Here is an 18,588-nt window from a genome sequence, read left to right as displayed (position 1 = left end):
AATAGAAGGATTAAGTGAAAGACTCACAATCTTCTTTCCCCAAGCTTGGATGAAGACGAATGCCCTTCCAGTAAAGAAACAGATAAGCTTCCTATCTTTCGTGTTTACTCGTTTGCTCGGCTAACTTTCGTCCTGGGGTTGAGTTCCCGTTGGATTCTGTTGGAGACTTTGGTATTGTTACTTGGATAGCCTACTTTTTGGAACACTCAATGCCAACTTTTCTCAATGTTGTACACTGGATGGCCCAGTTTGTACCTGACAACAAGGAACTGATAAATTTCGCGGGAAGACTATTAAAATATAACCTACAGATGGCGCAGTCGTGCTTTTATGTTTTACATGTTGAAGGTTTTGTGGCTTTTAAAAGCATTGCATTGTAAGAATAAGTAGTTTTGCCGAGGATTTTAGAGGTATTTAATTCTGTAATTGGTATTACTTTCTTTTCGAGAAATTTCGAACTGTGTAACATATTTCCATGTAGTATACTGTTACTGAAAGGTTGAAAATAAACTTATTTGCGACAAAAGAATGTAGTTTTAGGTACGAAATATACCACTTAAAAGTGGTACGCCTAACATTCATTCTGGCGTTCACAAATAAATGGGTGGAATCAGATTAATGTAGTTGCCTACACTGAAATATCGCATTACTTGAAGTCACACGTAATTGTTGAGTTGCGTTCGACAGTATAAAAGTGATTGTTTGCGGAGATTGTTGTGCAAAAGTTTTCGGAGAAATGGTGCAGTTTGCAATTGAACACCGTATAGATATTGTTGAATTTTACATAAAGACAGGGTCCATTAAAGAGACTAAAGAAATGTTTGTGGCGAAATACGTCGGTATGAAGCCTCCCACAACCAATGCAATTCAAAAGATGTATAACAAATGGAGGACTACAGGATCCGTTAGTAATGTTTTGAAGAAGAAGCGTCCCACAGTGAAGACCCCGGTGGTAATGGACAGAATTCGCAGTAACATATTGAGAAGCCCCAAGAAATCGATACGAAGATTATCTCAACAAGTTGGTGTATCCCGCACAACATGCCATCGTGTACTAAAAGAGCTCCATTTCCGACCATTTCGTGTGACCGTAGTGCATGAATTGAAAGAACCAGACAAAGCTAAACGAGTTACTTATTGCAACTGGATGTTATCTTCGATTGCTGATGGTTACTTGGATCCTATGCTCTTCTTCATGACAGATGAAGCTTGGTTTCATCTTTCTGGTTACATCAACTCACAGAATTGTAGATTTTGGTCACAGGATAACCCACACGTCGTGCATGAAGAACCTCTTCACCCAGAGAAGATAGGCGTTTGGTGTGCAGTGTCGGGAACACGCATTATCGGACCAATTTTCTTTGAAGAGACTATCAACAGCGAAAGACATCTGCAGATATTTGAGTCGTTCTATGCACAGTTAACAGAAAATGAAAAAAGACACGGCGTCTTTCAACAAGATGGTGCCACTGCCCACACCTCCAACCAGAGTATGACCCGTATAAGTGAAGTGTTTCCCGAAAACAGGCTTGTCAGCAAAAACCTTTGGCCTCCGCGATCGCCGGACTTAACATCTTGTGATTTTTATTTATGGGGAGCTCTGAAAGGAAAAGTGTATGCTAATAACCCTCATACGATAGACCAACTGAAAGAGAACATCACAAACGAGATAAATAACATCTCCCCTGAAGAATTACGACGTGTTTCTCAGAACATTGTACTGCGAGCGCAGCGATGCCTGGATGCTGGTGGATGGCACTTTCAGCATTTGTTATAAACCAGACAGTTTTACAGTTTTACACAGTAAGTGTACCTAACCTAACATAAGATGTGAAAATGTAATTATATGATGACACATGTCTTGAAACTCTGCAGTATATATATATGAAAAAACAATTCAACTAGTATGAAAAGCAGTCAGTGAGTCGTACCACTTTTAAGTGGGACACCCGATACTTTCAGATTGCAATATTGGAATTTAACATGATTCTTAATTCTCTCCACATAATTACCATTTTTATTTTTAAAAGCAGCTCTAAGTTATTTGAACTTTCTTTCTCTTTCGGTTGCTTTATTTCACATTTCTGCCTCATGTGCTAATCGCGACCATTGGACTGTGTGTACAGGGTGTCCATAAAGTCTCACCCCACCCTAGGTATTGTGAGAACGGCTGTAAATAGGAAGAAGTGGCGAAACACGTATTCCATGATGTTCAGGGGGAAACGTTATGAGGCCAACCATTCCCTACCCGGCCCCCCCACAAGGGGGTAGGCTGGGGTCGACTCACTTTTTTTTTTCAAATAGCAAGGGGGGTCGATGAATATGTCGTTTGAATGGTCTTATGATACCAACAATAATACAGCAAATCCGGGGACTCTACGTAGCTCCAATTGACAATGGCGTGAAATCAAATGTGGAACATGACCTGCGTTGGACAGGACTCCAACTCCTACAGTAGTAATCCTAGACAACAGTGGGAGCTGGAAAAATGTTCCTACACTGTAGCATGGTTCGGAGATATCCTAGCAGTGTCTACAAATACGTACACCCCCCCCCCCGAAGAGATGGCAAGCGTCCGTACACAAAACCGGATATCATTGCGCCCCCTGAGATTGCTACCAGGAGGACAAGGACCGACATGCACAATCGCAACTCAAGTCAAATGGTGAAGGAGGCACGGAGTTACATGTACAATGTCAACTGAAGCCACTAAAAGTCATTGAAATCCAAATCATTGTTCCCCGGTTTAAAAATATATGCATGAACAAGGCTTCAATTTGGTGTAAGGATTATATGTGTACCACTTCCGGTTCAAAAGTGTACTATCCCCAACTCTGGGTTGCGATGTAAATGGAACACCCTGTATTTATTGATTTTACTTCCCTGTTCTGCAGCTATTTACTAATGGAGACGATGCGGATGACTGATGCTATGATGAAATCTATGAAGGGATACTCACAAATACACCCATGCTCAGGAGTCTCTGGTGTCGTAGGGCGCTGTGCACACCACTCACTCCCCCAAGGAGGTCGGTGATCATGAGAAAGAGACAAGAGCAAAGAGTAAGAAGGAGAGAGAGAGAGAGAGTCAAAGATGGAAAGAGATAATCAATCAGAGAGATAAAAGGAGACAGACACAGCGAATCAAAAACCAAAGAGGAAGAGACAGGATCAGAGTCATAGAATCAAGAAGTAAAAAATGAAGAGATAGAGAATCAAAAAGTAAATAGAAATAAAGAAATTTAGTCAGATCAAAAAGTGAAGAGTGAGGGATAGAATCAGAGTCAAAGGATCAAATCTTAATGCGAAGAGGGACAATTACGAACCAGTTGTGCATTTATTTCAATATCGTCGGATTGGCCACTGCTATTTTAAAAAGGGTTTAGTGTGCAAGAGAGTATGAATTTCTCTCCATATTGCAAGTGGAAACTGTTTTTCAAGTTGATTAGTAAGCTAGGCACGATGTTTGAAAAATATGATTAATAAGTGTTTACAGAATGCCATGTATTCCTTATGGGAAATCAACTTCAAGTTACGGCTAATCAAATGGGAGTTTCGACGTTTTCTTCTACTATGACATAGTTCTACGGGTGCTTTTCCATCCATGTACTTTTCTACGTCATTGGATGTTTGATATGCCCGAGAGAACGAATAAAATAATTGTTCCATAAACCTAATGCATTTCTCCTTGACTCATACGACCATCCTGGCAGTGTTGCCAAACCTAATGTGCATAAAAGAGCTAAATTTCACCGTGGCTAAAGATGACTTTCAAGGAGCTAGATTAACGAAGGCTGCATAAAGTGCCTCCTAGTGTAATTTTAGGAGTCAAAGGGTGGGAGCGCTGCTATTACCGTTAGCTTTAAAGTGATAGCAATTTATTCTTAGTTTTCACCGCATAGATTTGGCGGCATCACCCATCTCAATAATCCAATGATGCTCATATCAAATTGAAAATAAAGGATTCATGGATACCAATATTGTCATCTTCACCTTATGCACAGAGCAATATTTAAAATTAGCTGGGGAGGTAAGAGGTGACGCAGCCTATATATGAATATCACGTCACGTGCAAAATGTACACTCATGGCAAAAGTTGGTCTTTATGGACCGGAGCCAGTGGTGGCATCATGGTGGGGCAGAGGGTGGGTGCCACAGTTCACAGCCAAACGAGTGCACGAAAGAACCAGATCTGGCTCCAAAAGCGAAGTTGGCAACGGTGATCGGCAGCTGCCCCAGCAAGAAAGACCGAGGGGAAATTGTCCCTCTCCCCCTTAAGAGAAAGATATAGAATCAGACTCAGAAAAAAAAGTAAAGACAAGGATAATCAGAGAATCAGAGAGTAGAAGTGAGAGAGATAAGAAACGGATAGCATGAATCGGCAGGTAGAGAAATTGGGAGTTCGGACATTTCCGACACCGTCATTTGCGACACTAAGCCAAAAACTGTTTTTTTTTTCGTCATAAGCGACACTGCTTGGATTTTCCCCTACGATTTCTAATTTGTTTACCAGAATTAGCGACATTTGCGTACGTGCACTTCTGCACGCAAGTGTTCAAGGCCCGCAGGTGTTCGTCTCAGCGTGTTTCGGTGGTTTCAGGAGCAGCAGTCGACAGTTTTCCCAGTTGTACATCATACACGTTGACATTGGAAGCTCCGCCGAGGAAACTAACAATTATCCCTTTAGTCTATGCTCTCTTACCCAAAAAGGATCAGACTACATTTGAAAATTTCTTCAGTTTGATAAAGGCGAATGGAGATGCAGCAGCAATAGCGTCTCTGAAGAAAGTATTTCCCGAGGCTCAGGTTCAGTGGTTGTAATTATCACTTTAACCAATGTTTGTGGCGAAAGGTGCAGGAGTTGGGACTGACAAACGATTACAAAACAGATCCCGACATGCGGCTGTGTATAAGAATGTGTTCAGCTAGACGTAGACGACGTCTGTACATTACATTAGATGAGAGAATACAAAGAGAGTTTGTCGACTATAAAATGCATAGAGATCTTAAGCGCTTTTTGAGGAGAATGGCGTACCTTCAGAAATTGGAATGAAAATAGTAAGATGTTGGTTGAACTACAAGAGAAACGACGCATTCTACATTTCTACATTGACAAGGGAATGCAGTCTGCTCCTATACTGACAAGGGATCTAAACAATCCGTCATTGACAAAGGATAAATACATCCAGCTTTTAAACACCCAGCTTCCATGATGCCAGTGTGAAGGAAAACTAATAAAGGTTTTCAAAAACACACCAGCTTCCATGATGCTGCCAGTCCTAAGCCTGGATAAAGTGTGAAGGGAAGCTATTTACACTTTGTGTCGCAGATGACGGTGTCGCAACTGTCATGGAATATACGTATTTTCCATACAGTGTCGCATATGACGGCAGAAATGCTAGTGTCGCATACGACGGTGTCGCAAAAGTCCTGGATTCGAGAAATTGAGGCTAGTGAAGAAAGAAGACAAAAGATACAGGTAAAGTGAGAAGGGTATGGACAGTGATGTGTGAGTATACGAATTGAAAAGACTAAGAGAAACAGAGTAAGAATTAGAAATAGGAGAAGAGAACAGAAAGATATTTAGTAATAGGAAGCGAGCCTCGGCGAAAATCAAAACGAACCAACCAACGAAATGGAACATAGAGAACACCATACCGTGCCCATGGTACACAAATCATCCAACCCCACCCGGCAAACTGACGATCCTTGAAATTTACTTTGCAACCCCCCACTCAAGCAACCCCTTCTACCCCAACACTTGAGGTCCGGAAGAGCAATTACAAGATGAGAGTCGATTAATTCAGCAGCATTCAAAGAGCAGAGAAGAACAATTTGGAACAAGGCCAAGAGGAAACGGAAAGAGGGGGAGTGGGGAGGGGACTACCACACTGAGAGAATCTTGCGCGAAAATTTGAGATAACAAAAAATAGCTTTTCCTACTGTTTCGTAAAGGGTACGCACAACTGTATTGTGAAAGAGAAGTTAGAAAAAACTGCTGAAAGTATTGCGTTGGCGTCTAATGCCAGAAATCTTCTCCATAAAGACTTCTTTCCTAGTTTTCTTCCTTGTTTAAAATGTGTTGTCATATCTGGTACATTAAGCGTTAGGGATTTTGTATTCTCTTTATTCCTGTGTAGACCCGGGAAGATTTTTCTTTGTTCTTTTATCCTATTTCTCGCGTTGCTGTCGTCTCAAGAATGCACACTTAGCAATCTCTCTATTTCGCTGTCAGAATTTAATTTCTTTTATTAATTTTCGCTAGTGCTTGCAGTTCTTCAACCTATGCTGCAGGCGTGTAACTCTCTTGCTGATTTATGCATCTGTGAACGAAGACTGTAGCATATATGTCGCTGTCTTCAAAGCCGTAAGCCAAGAGTTATTTACCCAAGTACTTCCGGGGTACTAAGCAATCTCTTGATATGATAATGTAAGATAAACAATATAAGATCTCTCCTCTTCTTATTTTTTTAAAGCAGTGTCGCAGGTACGTCTCTGATGTAGGGGATATAAAAGTTCAACTTCCACGTATTATATACGCCAACCTCCGTGGCGGAGTGGTTAGCGTTGCCAGGAATCGCGAGTTCGAATCCCAACCAGGGCATGGGTGTTCATTGGATGTCCCTTCATCATATCATCACTCATCCTCATCTTCCCGATTAGCCATATATATATATATACACACACATATATATATATAATGTGTGTGGAGGGGTGTTAAAAGATAGAGAGATAATAGGGCGAGTGAGTTTGAATTAACGCTGGTTAAGAATAGAATTTGATTAAGAAATGAATGCATTTACCTGCTTACATCAATGTTTACAAAATTTTGTTTGTTTTTGTTGCAGCACGGACCTCTACTTGTATGCAGTCGACCCTCAAATGAACGTCTTAATCGACATGGATACTTTGCAGCAGTAAGTACGCACGAGGAAGTAAATAATTATTTCCTGCCTGGCTTTGACAAATTCATTTTCCAAACAATACTGTATTACAGCCCGGAGTGTACGACTAAGTGTGGGAATAATAGCTTTCAAATTGTTGCGTGTTTTTTGTTTGTTTTTTGTAACGTGGCTTTCCTTCCTCCGAAGATTAATCACGACGAACAGCGAATTGACGAAATAGGTAAATAAACAAAGATAATGCTTACTTAGCATTTGCCTAAATTCCTGTTGTCGTAGTCACTACAGCACGAAGGCTGGCATATTTAAAAGAGAGCTAAGAAACAAATTTATATATTTATTGAAAATTGTGTCAGTCACAAAATATGTAACAAATCAGTTTGTATTATGTACTTTTAACCTTATTGATGTTTGAGGGGGCGCTAGGGGAAGCCCCGCGAGGAGGGGCGGGGACGTTTGGGGTTTTGCACTACAACTGACCAAAATTCAGCTTTTACGGAATAATTCCTGACATTGGCCTTTTTTTGTCCTTCATTATCTTGGCTATTAAGCCTTTTCCTGCTCCCCCAAAAATAGGCAATAGTTAGGCTGGGGATTTCGATGAACTAACCAATCTCTAACTACGCACTCTGAGCTGGTACTAAGCTATATAATTTACTTCAACGGGCATTCTTGTTATATTAGAAAAACGTAATTATTACGCTGAAATTTAACTATATATGTACAAGTTACATGTTTGCTTCAAAACAGTAAACAGAACGACGCCCTGTGCTTGCTTCCGCCATTGTATACAGATTAACTTCTTGAAGCGGTCTAGCTAAGTTCGAAGATTTGCTTTCGAACAGGCGGAAATGTCCAAAATAACAGCCTGATGCCATCCATCTAGGGACAAAAAATAGAAGCTTTTTCGTGATCGTAAGTGTGTGTTCACAGACAGCTATGATTAATAATTTCTTTGAAGTAGGTATTATTAAGTGCGTGTGTGCATAAAAACACTAACTGAACCTGCAAAATAGTGAAAGAGGATATACCCTTGAGGTAGGACTGAATAAAGAAAAGTTGTTAGTGGTGCTTGTGGGACACAATGAGCAATGTCACGTGGCGGATGGCCTCTTAATGCCCTATCTATACGAAGATAATGTAAACTTTCCTTCCCCCCCCCCCCCGCTCGCAGTTTTGGCGCCCAATCGCCGTCACTGGTAGAGGCGAACCTATAGAGATTTTATTACTTCTAGGAATATTTTAAACATTGCAATTTAATATCAGCAAACCATTATGAAAGTATACATTACGCACTACACCTTACTGAAAATTCCAAATCCAATGTTTTTAACACACAATGGAACATTTTTCATTTCAGGGTTTTCAGCACCAGAGAAGGTGAAATCAAAAAGTACCTGGATAATTACAAAGTAATGGACATACGCAGCGCTCCCTTGCAGAAAAGTCGGCAATATCTGCACGCCATTGAAGTGGGCGTGGTGGTGCTAGGATGCATCGTTTTCATTGGTGCTCTAGCCGCGGCCATTTGTGTCGGTTGCATTAAAAGAAAGCGGTAAGTTTCCTCGAAACTATTTCTTAACTTATCGCTTCGCTTGCTTTCAAAACAAAATCATGTTGTGATCTACGTGCCTGTTGCTTAAAATTCTATACAACTGTACAATGTTTTCTTACGAAGTAATTATTAAAGTTGTTTTTGTTTAAACTTGATGTTTCTGTCTTTTCCGCCAAACTTCCTTTGTTCTGTTCTTTATTACCTACTTAAACATCTAGTTGCTAATTCTTTTAGATATTCAATAATTATAAGAAATGCTTGGTAGGCACTGTTAGTGAAATTGAAATTAAATTTGCATATTTATGAAGGCATTAATGCTTAATAGTATACAAGTAGATTGACCGTAGTTAATATTAATAAAATATATGTCACTAATTGCTTGACAACATACTTTGCTTTCGATTTTCAACCTAACATGCCACACTGAAATTAAGACATATGGTGACTGACAGATGGTGTAATTTTGACATTAAATATTACGTACTTTGCTGAATCGACTGTAATCAATACATTTTGTGGTTTCACATTGTGAAAAATTGTGAATTGTTGGATATAATATTGCAGAAAGAAATGTATCGTTATTAACAAAATTGCAATTCTATGAGCAGGATGAACCCTAAGAAATTTTCAAAAATATGAAGAAATATTAGACATGTCCTGATTATTTATTATTACTGATAAGAAATATATTTACTAACTTTTATGGGTAAATAAAAGCACATATCGTGTTGCATGGAATAAAATAAAACTGAGATTTCCAATGAAAACTGCATGATTTTACTTAACAATTATAATGAAATGTGACTGGTCATTGTTTCATCAAAATTAAGAGATGCATTGTTAAAGACAGAAGTTCCAAATTACAATCTATTTCAAAACAAAAGGTGATTGGGTTCCAAAAGTGGGATGGGGGAAAATACAGTTTACTTTCTCTTGGTAGATAAGGTTTAGCATAGTGCGGGGGTAAAGGTGGCAAAAAGTGGGGGGAAGGGCAACTGCTTGTGAGACTAACTATCGCTATCACATCAAGTCATATTTTATATACTCTAAAACAAATTAAACTTTAGCGATATTGTTTGTATTTGATTGTTAATTTATTATTTTACATCATGTTCTGTTTCTCAATGAAACCAAACTACGTGATATTGTGGTTATGTGTTGTACCCAGTGATGTGCCGTAGACTATAAGTTTACGTATACATGCGTTGTCTACACGTAATCTACGCATAGATTACACTGGGTTGTAGTTTACATAGACTACGTAGACAATGTATACTGCATTAAAATTAATTTTCAAGGGTTCCATGAAAGAAAAGTGACATTTTCAATTATATTGGTTCCTAACGAAATGAAAAGAACCCTATTTACAACAAAATTTATCTTATCTTCTATTATCAACTATGAAAGATAAATAGTATGCAAAAAACAACACCAGATGGCAGTCGTGAGGCAAGAGTGGTCTTTCCCCCATAAAACACTATAATATCTCCTATCTTAGGTTTTTACCTAGGTGAGAAATTGTTCGAATTCGGAAGAAACAGTATGAAAAGTTCTCCTCACACATCAGCAACTTATATGCAGTATAATTTTATTTTAATTTCACGGCGCCCTTTGCTAAGTGGTCACCTTTCGCCATGTTGTTTACATAGATTACGTAATTACGTGTATAAAATAGTCTACGTGTAGAATGTAGACTATCGTTGTTTACGCGTAGATGCACATCACTGGTTGTACCACATTGCAAGATATGGAAACATATTGAAGTGTTGAACGTATGTAGTAAGACTTGTTTGAAAATAATGGAATGTATAACTCCCATTTCATTAGAATCGATTGAATTAAATTAATATTGGGAGTAATGACACACAACATGACAATTATGTAGAAAAATGAAAGAATTTCAGATATTTAATAACAAACTACAAAAAAACTACAAATTATATTAGTTACAACTTTCGTGTTACAAAATAATTACATGCAGATATTAATTAGAATGGAACTACTGTGACCCAGTCGGTAGGGCGTCTGACTGCCGCAAGGAAGACTCGAGTTCGATTCCAGGGGTTGGGAGTACAGGGGCTGAATATTCCCAGCCTTGTCCCTGCATAAAGCAGCTCTGGAGTCCACCCAGCCTAAAATGAATCGGTACCTGGGGGATAAGGCTGGGAGACAAAGGAGGTCGGAGCGTGGTGGTGGCCACATCACCTCCATAAAATCGCCGAGATCAAGGATGTGTGGAGCCCTATCTCCACATCTCCCCTGTCCCTTCATAGTACGGTGCAATGTGCACAGGGAATTTTACCTTACGTTACCTCATTATTAGAATAATTATACATACTTATTTATGCTAGTAGTGAGCTTATAAACACTGGAAGGGGGATAGAGAAGTTTTAATATTATTGAAGTTCATCTGAAGATAAATATAGCATTGCAATAAGAAATATGCGTCAAGACAATTAATTTTTTAGGGTATAATAGAAATGTTGTTATGACGATAATTACGCTTTACATACCAAAAGTTCATCCATCACTTCTGCATTTACATCAAAGAACCTATTTAGAATACGTGTGCGAACAGTCTACGAATCCGACATTGTAACTTGATACCGTATATACCACGAGACGTAAACAACGCACAAACTGATATCTTAGACTTTTGTGACAACTGTTGCTTGCAATCGACTTGCGACTGAAGATAAGTTAATGATACAAACCAACCCATGGAATATATGGACAAAGAAACAGGTATGTTATGAATACAACCTTCCTAACGCAAAAGCACCATAAAAACAGGCACAAACCAAACGAGTTTTATTCAGCTATATCCACACATTTTCCATACTTATATTTGATTGGCATTAAATTTCAACAGTATTAAAGGAACAATATAGCTGAATGAAATTTTCCATCACTGCACAATGTAGTATCTCTCTCCTGTTCTCTAACACGTTGATATTGTATAAATGTACAGCAGATTTTATGATAAATCATTGCTTCGAAACAAATATTAGATTAAAAATGTCACACTATTAAAAATTGAGATTATTTATATTATTGCCTACTCATATATTTACTTTAAATAGGCATTATCTTAAACTTTCAACAAACATCTCAGCACTAAATTAATTGATTAGCACAATCGAGAACTTAAGATTATCCTAATTTTATTTTTCCAAACAAATATTACATACTTTGCGTAAAATACAATAATTAAGTAAAAAAAAAGTATTTTCAAAATTAAGATTTAAATAACTTTTTTGTAAATGTAAACATATAATTATGTAAATTACAATTTCAGTATAGGTCTAGTTACGTGAAATATTTTATATTACATAATTAATTATGATTTATACTTCGTGCATTTATTGAAATAAAGATATTAATGTCTCATTCAGTTTATTTCATTTTTTTATAAAATATCATGAAGCCAATTAAGCATACATTAAATGTAACTCTAAGATTGCATTTTTTTCATAATTTGACAATTCTATACTTGCGTGCAAAGAAATAGATCCACCTCACACTTTTGACATAAAATGTTTACTTGTTCTTACTTATCAGAATAAAGCAATGTTAATAAATTTAGGTTCACTTTAAGCGTTATTAAATGGTCCTTCAAACAACATACTTCATACTTCTTTTATTGTATTTTTTCTTATTTTTTTAAAAAAAACATTTTAAGTCAAAAGTGTGAGGTGGGTCTATTTCTTTGCACGCAAGTGTATATAATGAATATGATTTTAGCTTTATTTTTTAGTGAATATATCGTAATATAATCCTTCACATGCACCAAACACATGTCTTTGGTACCTATAGATTTTTAAAATGTCACTTTACATGTACACAAATGTCAATTGTACAAAAGGAAATTTTTAAGGTGTAGCGATGAGGATAGATACATGGTAATTTGAAAATACTGTTAAAAAGTAGTTCGACACGACAATAACGACTTACTTTATACGTACGATAGAACGAATACGCGGGACGTTTGGAACACTGACACAAGACAATTTACTTGACATCTTACACTTTTAAGTTTTCCGCTTCAATTGCACTCTGCTTTATTTCAAAATGCATGCTACTAATTCTTCTGGCATGAACTTATATTATGTATTTTCCTGATTCAAATATGTAATATATACATAAGAATACTATGTATTAAAATTACTTTTAATAAAGTCACTACATTGCCAGTAATATATAAATGTAGGGTGATTTTGAAGCCCAAAGTATGTTTTAAGAATTTAACGCTACAATGCTTGTTTCTCTTGTTATGACTCGACTGTGTGATGGAAGTAACATTTCTAATACTTGTCTGAATTTTAGTGACAATAATCTCTATTTCCATGCAATCTTAATTGTGTATTATCTGTTGTCTAGTTTTAACCTTTGCCTATTCATACACTCAGAGGACATCTCTAGCATTTTTTTTGTACTTGTCTTGCCAGCAATGATGATCGATCCTAAGACAGCTGCCAATTCTATTGAGATAATTACTACGTGGTTCCTGCATGTACTCCAAATGTAGTTTTCCTGAATTTTCCAGAATTCTCAAACTTTTGCCAGCTACTTAATACCCAGTACATTACTATTTTAAATTTATTTGACAACAGCTTCTTCCATTTCCTCTCATAGCCATACCATCCTCATCTCCTTTTTTTTTTCATTGATACTCAATTAGTATTGACCGATGTAGGCACATTCACTGTCTGATGCCAAAAATAATGCTAAATGAAGACTAAAATGCATATAATTAAGGACTAGGGCCATGGGTTTTGTGAAAGAAACACCTTTTTTAACAATATAAAGTTTCAAAAACATATATTTTCACAATTTTGACAAACGTGAAGTTTTCAAATGGACACAATATCATTTAACCTGTAATGCAAAATAAACACATATATAAAGCATGTATCTTCAAAGCAGCTTGTGTGAAGCAAGTTATTGAAGTTGTAGTTATTAGTACTTATTGGTTGTAATTGTTATTATCAGGAAGTAGGAGCAGTGTTTTTTAGTTCTTCACATGTGCTTCCATGGGACTCACTGATCAATTAGATGATTTTCCATCATATTTTATTTTTTCAAATTCCCTGATATTTCCATTTGTGTTGGAACTCTGCACTAGATACTCTATCAAAACCTAGTGCTAGAATAGGTAAAGTGTGAATCACAATGGGTAAATTTCAGTTAAGTTTGCATGCCAGTAACATTTCTAACAGATGTAGAAAACCTCTTTTCTGCTACATGTTTTTTTTCTTTCAATTAACTTGTGCATGGAAGTGACTTTATAATGCTCACTTGCTCTTCTCTGTCAATCTACATATCTTGACGCCTTTTCTGTATTCGTGGTTGTTCTTAGGAGGCTGAACAGCAAGGTGTTCCCCCCACCACCGCTAGGATTTTCTTTGGACTTCCGCCTCCCAGGTAAAAACCTGTATCCAGCATCATCGTTCTCATCAAGCCCGTACCTGGAAGCCAGCGACGACACTACCGACACCTACATGGAGATGCATTCTCAGTCTAGCTCCTCCAACAGACCGAGTCCGAATTCATGCCAGCATTCGGAATCATGCCGCAATCATCAGCGTCATCACCATCATCGGAATGGCAAGATGGTGAGAAAATCGAGCTCCCTGAATGGTCAGAGAGATGCCGGAGGACCAATCGCACCGCTGGTGTCGTTGCAATCCAGCAGGGACTCGGGTTTCAAAGAGTCCCACCAGGAGACACGGTGTGGTTGCGGTCATTCGAGTCACTCGTCCATCAGCAGCAAGTAAGTCTTCGTCCGACGGCACTGCATGAAGTAACTGAAGCACACCAATTGTTTGCACAGTTTCACACCTACTGGTCACATGTGCATGCACAGTTTCACAGCTACTGGTCACGTGTCCATGCACAGTTTCACAGCTACTGGTCACATGTGCATGCACAGTTTCACAGCTACTGGTCACGTGTGCATGCACAGTTTCACAGCTACTGGTCACGTATGTATGAACAATTTCACAGCTACTGGTCACATGTGTATGGCTAGTATTGGAACATGGCTAGCCCGACATGGATGTTTTCCCAAATGCACACTGCACATGATCACAAAAAGCACCATTTCCTCATGGATATGAATGTGTGTTCGTCATCAGAAATTGGCACACCGCACTTACTCATGAAGAATTATATGAACTTCACATGGTCCTCAAAACCATGTCAAAGGGTAGACATTAGCACGAATTCGCACTGCAAGTTAATATGTAAAGTACACACAGAAAATTAAATACATCATCTGAAACAAAAGGAAATGCATAAATCCTGCAGCTCAGACCAAATGTTTAAGTGTATTATCGAGAAAGATGCATAAAAAAGCAGCAATTGATGCATTATAGTACATATGGAGATGGAAAGAAATACTCACTTGCATCATACGATGCAGTTTGGCTTTACTTTTAAAGACGATATTAAAAAAATGCATCAAACTGCAAACCTCATTCTTGGCAAAGGCCAAAAAAACACACTTTGGTGCATCAATCGACTTGATGCATTTAGTTTTCTGTGTGAGCAAATTCCGAACTCCATATATGTTACTTCACTTAACACAAGCACATAACAAGGTTCTTCTTCCTTTCTCATAGACTACAAACTAATCACAAAGCCTATTGGTAATGTCTTCTTGTCTTCTCACTTTACTCTTTTAATTTTTCCTTGCACACATTTCAACACAGCACATATTAGGTTATGTATTTCAACCACACTATGTAGAACACGATGCTTCTATAATAATTTCACTATTGCACTCTCCATACTTCAGAACTAGGTTATAATCTATGCACAAAAGAAGCACTCCTTTACACACCATAATGTATGTGAATTTATAATATTGTTTAAAATATTTTTCATTATTAACGTTACTGCTTAAAACCATATGCACAATTTGGTTTATATATTAAATAGTCTAACTATATAACAGCAAAAATCGAAAGGAAATGACTTTTTGTTAGTTTTTTAAAATTGTAGACATTTCACAGCTTATATTGGAAACAATTATAAATATTGGTGCATATATGATATGTAAGCGTTGCAATCAATGCTCACATATAATTATAAAGTATTATTATAAAATTAGTATGTTTCCTGTGTTTATTAATAATATTTATATTAACTCTTTTTGAAAAAATGTTTTAAAATAGTTTCCTGTTATGTGTAGGAAATAATATGGACCACACAGAAAAATTCCTTATAGAGATTATAAGGCTATTAAGATATTATAGTATAAAAATAATATGCTAACGAGTAATCATTTCTTTCTTCTCTTATATAATCTGCATAATCATTAGTAATCACTTATAGTTATTAAATTTGTGTAGGCAAATTTGTTCTAGTGTTAGAATAGGTTCTTAATAACCTATAGGCCTACCTTTAAGTAGTTATTATTTGATTGAGATCAAATTCAAATTTCTGTAAGAGAAAAATTTCTAAAAAAAAATAATTTCTGCTAATGTGACTTTAAAATTTGAGCCAGGAATGTAAAGTTTCTTCAGTGTAGCCATATCTAGAATTTTGTGTCCTGAGCTGGTGAAAATTCATTAGGTTTGTATTGTGAATTTTATGAGCACACTTATCATTGCTTTTTCTGGCAGTGCTAGCTACGAAGACTCATTGAAATCGTTGAGGCAGCAGCCCAATGGAGAAGAAACCCCCTCAAAACATAGGCGACGCCAAAGGCAACCCTCGTCCCACGAAAACCATCAACCTTCCCCGGTTCACCAGGCACCTCCGATGCAGAGGAGACCCAGTGAACGGATTCTGATGTGTTCACTAACGAACAAAGCTTCCTGATCATCAGCGGGACTGATCAGATCAATCGGCTAAGTAACTGATTCAAGTGAAACGGTGGATCAATGTGCATGTGTCCATATTTTAACAGCTTTGCATCCATATGATCTATATATACTGAAAGAAACACTGTGGACATAGACATCAGTGAAAACTGAGTTGAGTGATTCTGAATCAAGATAAACACTTATTTTTCCTGAAGTGTAAATGTATACAAATATTTTCTATTCGATACTTTTATTATGTACATATTGTTCAATAACTATGAAAATATTTTGTTGAAGAATATAATCAAAAACGAAAAATCGAATTTTGTAAGTTACCAGATTGTGCATGTGACGTTTGACGTTTTGCATTATATGTGGTCACTTCAATTGCATAGAAGCATTTTTGTTAACGTATTATATTAGTGAGAAAATATCTAATTGGAAAACACTTTATCAGTAAGAAAAACATGAACGTACCATTTGAACTGCAAACTTATTAAATAGTATGGGTTTAAAATTCGACATTAATTAATTCGTTTAAGATGAGAATATCAATTTTGTAATGGTAGAGTGTTATTACAAGAACAGCAATGACAAAAACAACGAAAATCAATCCGATAATGTATCTATAGTTCATTATCATAATGCAGTAAGTAAACTTGAAAGAGATTAATGAGTGGTTGCAGATTGTACAATAATTAATTCACAGTAGCCTACAGATTCAACTCGAGAAACTAATACGTAGGCTTCAAAAAAGTGTTTTTTTCTAAATGCTTCATATGTAATTTTAGCCTTTCCTATCTACAAATCCCTTACATGAATTTCAGATGTTTTTGCAATAATTTTAGGTTAGAATCATGAGTATATAATGATGCCGTTTTTAAAATATCTACTTTAGTCTATCCAAATATTTCACTCATTATGAATATTCAACATTTAACAGACATCTTTCTGAGAACTCAAAGCAAAATGTAAACATGATATATCTCACCCAAACCCCATTTTATAAACCCACGTCACACAATATGAGGTAGACAAAATTGGATTCTGATTCCGTAAATTAATTAAATATGTGAATATTTTGTTGTACATAATCGTTTCTCTGTATTGACCATGAAGACAAATATTGACATGATTTAATTCTTTGGTACGATATGAAATCGAAGCGTTTTTATAAATAGTTCTTGATGGACAAATTAATATGAAGTTTTGTAAAATAAGACAATATGAAATTTTACGAGCATTCATTACAAATTAAAAAAAGCAGCTTGTCAGAAAACACAATTATGGCTGCTGGACAGTTTGTAGCACAGAAGTGACTTGTTTACACATTCAAAGATTTTCAACAAAACCAATACGTAAATTGCCTTATATCGATTTTTACAAATAATGAACAAAGCATATTAATGTTTATATTTAATTGTGAAAATAAAATATGCGATATTGTGATATGAGCTCAGAAGAAACAATACATGACATAAAATATTACATTGATGTGAATTATTGCATTCGAAATCATGTACTTAAAAATATATGTTATATGTAAATAAGTCTAGAAATGTATAATATGTAGCCCTTAATTTCGTTAATAATAAAATGTTATATAATTCACTTCCTAGTTGAAATTTATTTTGAGAACGTACACCATATTTAAAGTAATCAAGGTTACTCTATACATGGAGTGAAACTTTAGTATCTAATAAGTGACTTACTAACACATTTATTTGACCGAAAAGAAGTAACACATCTAGAGATACCCATCTTGGAAAATTATTGCATGTAAAAGATTCTTTAAAACATAACTGTACGTTACTCTTTTGTAGATACTCAACGTCAACGAATTATTAGCTCATAGAATACGAATTTATTAAAAATTATATTTAAATTTTAAAAATCTTGAAACTGCGCATAGGAGTGCAAGGCTAGAAAAGTAAAAAAAAAATCACATTTTATATTCTTAATACATACATAGGTTAATAAGAGAGTCAGCATCTTTGAATTTTACATATATTTTGACACCAAAAGATTATGTCCAGGGGAATACTAACGCATGTATCGACATGATATGTATTTGACACGTGTTTCAGCTTACAAGGTTTCATATTTCTGGCTCTAGTAGATCCTGAGATCCTGGTATGTAAACTCTGTAAAACACTTATTCAAATTTTTCATTTTACTAAATGAGAACGATTAAATGGAAGGACAAATAAAGTTGAAATTGCTATTCGAATCCATGATGTATGTTTCCACGCGACACTACTCTAACCACTACAGCGCGGAGGTTGGCCTTACGACGGTGAAAGTGAAATTTACGTGGAAGG

General features: G+C 36.5%; 1 protein-coding gene across 1 annotated transcript in view; it reads left to right on the top strand.

Annotated features, from left to right (window-relative positions):
* Cad89D (cadherin 89D) overlaps positions 1-17,871 on the top strand; it is a 192,643-nt gene extending 174,772 nt beyond the window's left edge. Inside the window, exons 16-19 of the mRNA XM_083142133.1 lie at positions 6,848-6,916; positions 8,262-8,456; positions 13,816-14,229; positions 16,085-17,871. Coding sequence (XP_082998259.1) covers positions 6,848-6,916; positions 8,262-8,456; positions 13,816-14,229; positions 16,085-16,283 — 877 coding nt within the window. The 3' untranslated portion in view covers positions 16,284-17,871. The remainder of the gene's footprint in view (positions 1-6,847; positions 6,917-8,261; positions 8,457-13,815; positions 14,230-16,084) is intronic.
* The last annotated feature ends 717 nt before the right edge of the window (positions 17,872-18,588 follow it).

Source organism: Lepisma saccharinum, chromosome 20 (genome assembly GCF_977018435.1).
Source record: "Lepisma saccharinum chromosome 20, izLepSacc3.1, whole genome shotgun sequence".
In the NCBI taxonomy this organism is placed as follows: domain Eukaryota; kingdom Metazoa; phylum Arthropoda; class Insecta; order Zygentoma; family Lepismatidae; genus Lepisma; species Lepisma saccharinum.
This window is presented reverse-complemented; position numbering and strand designations above follow the sequence as displayed.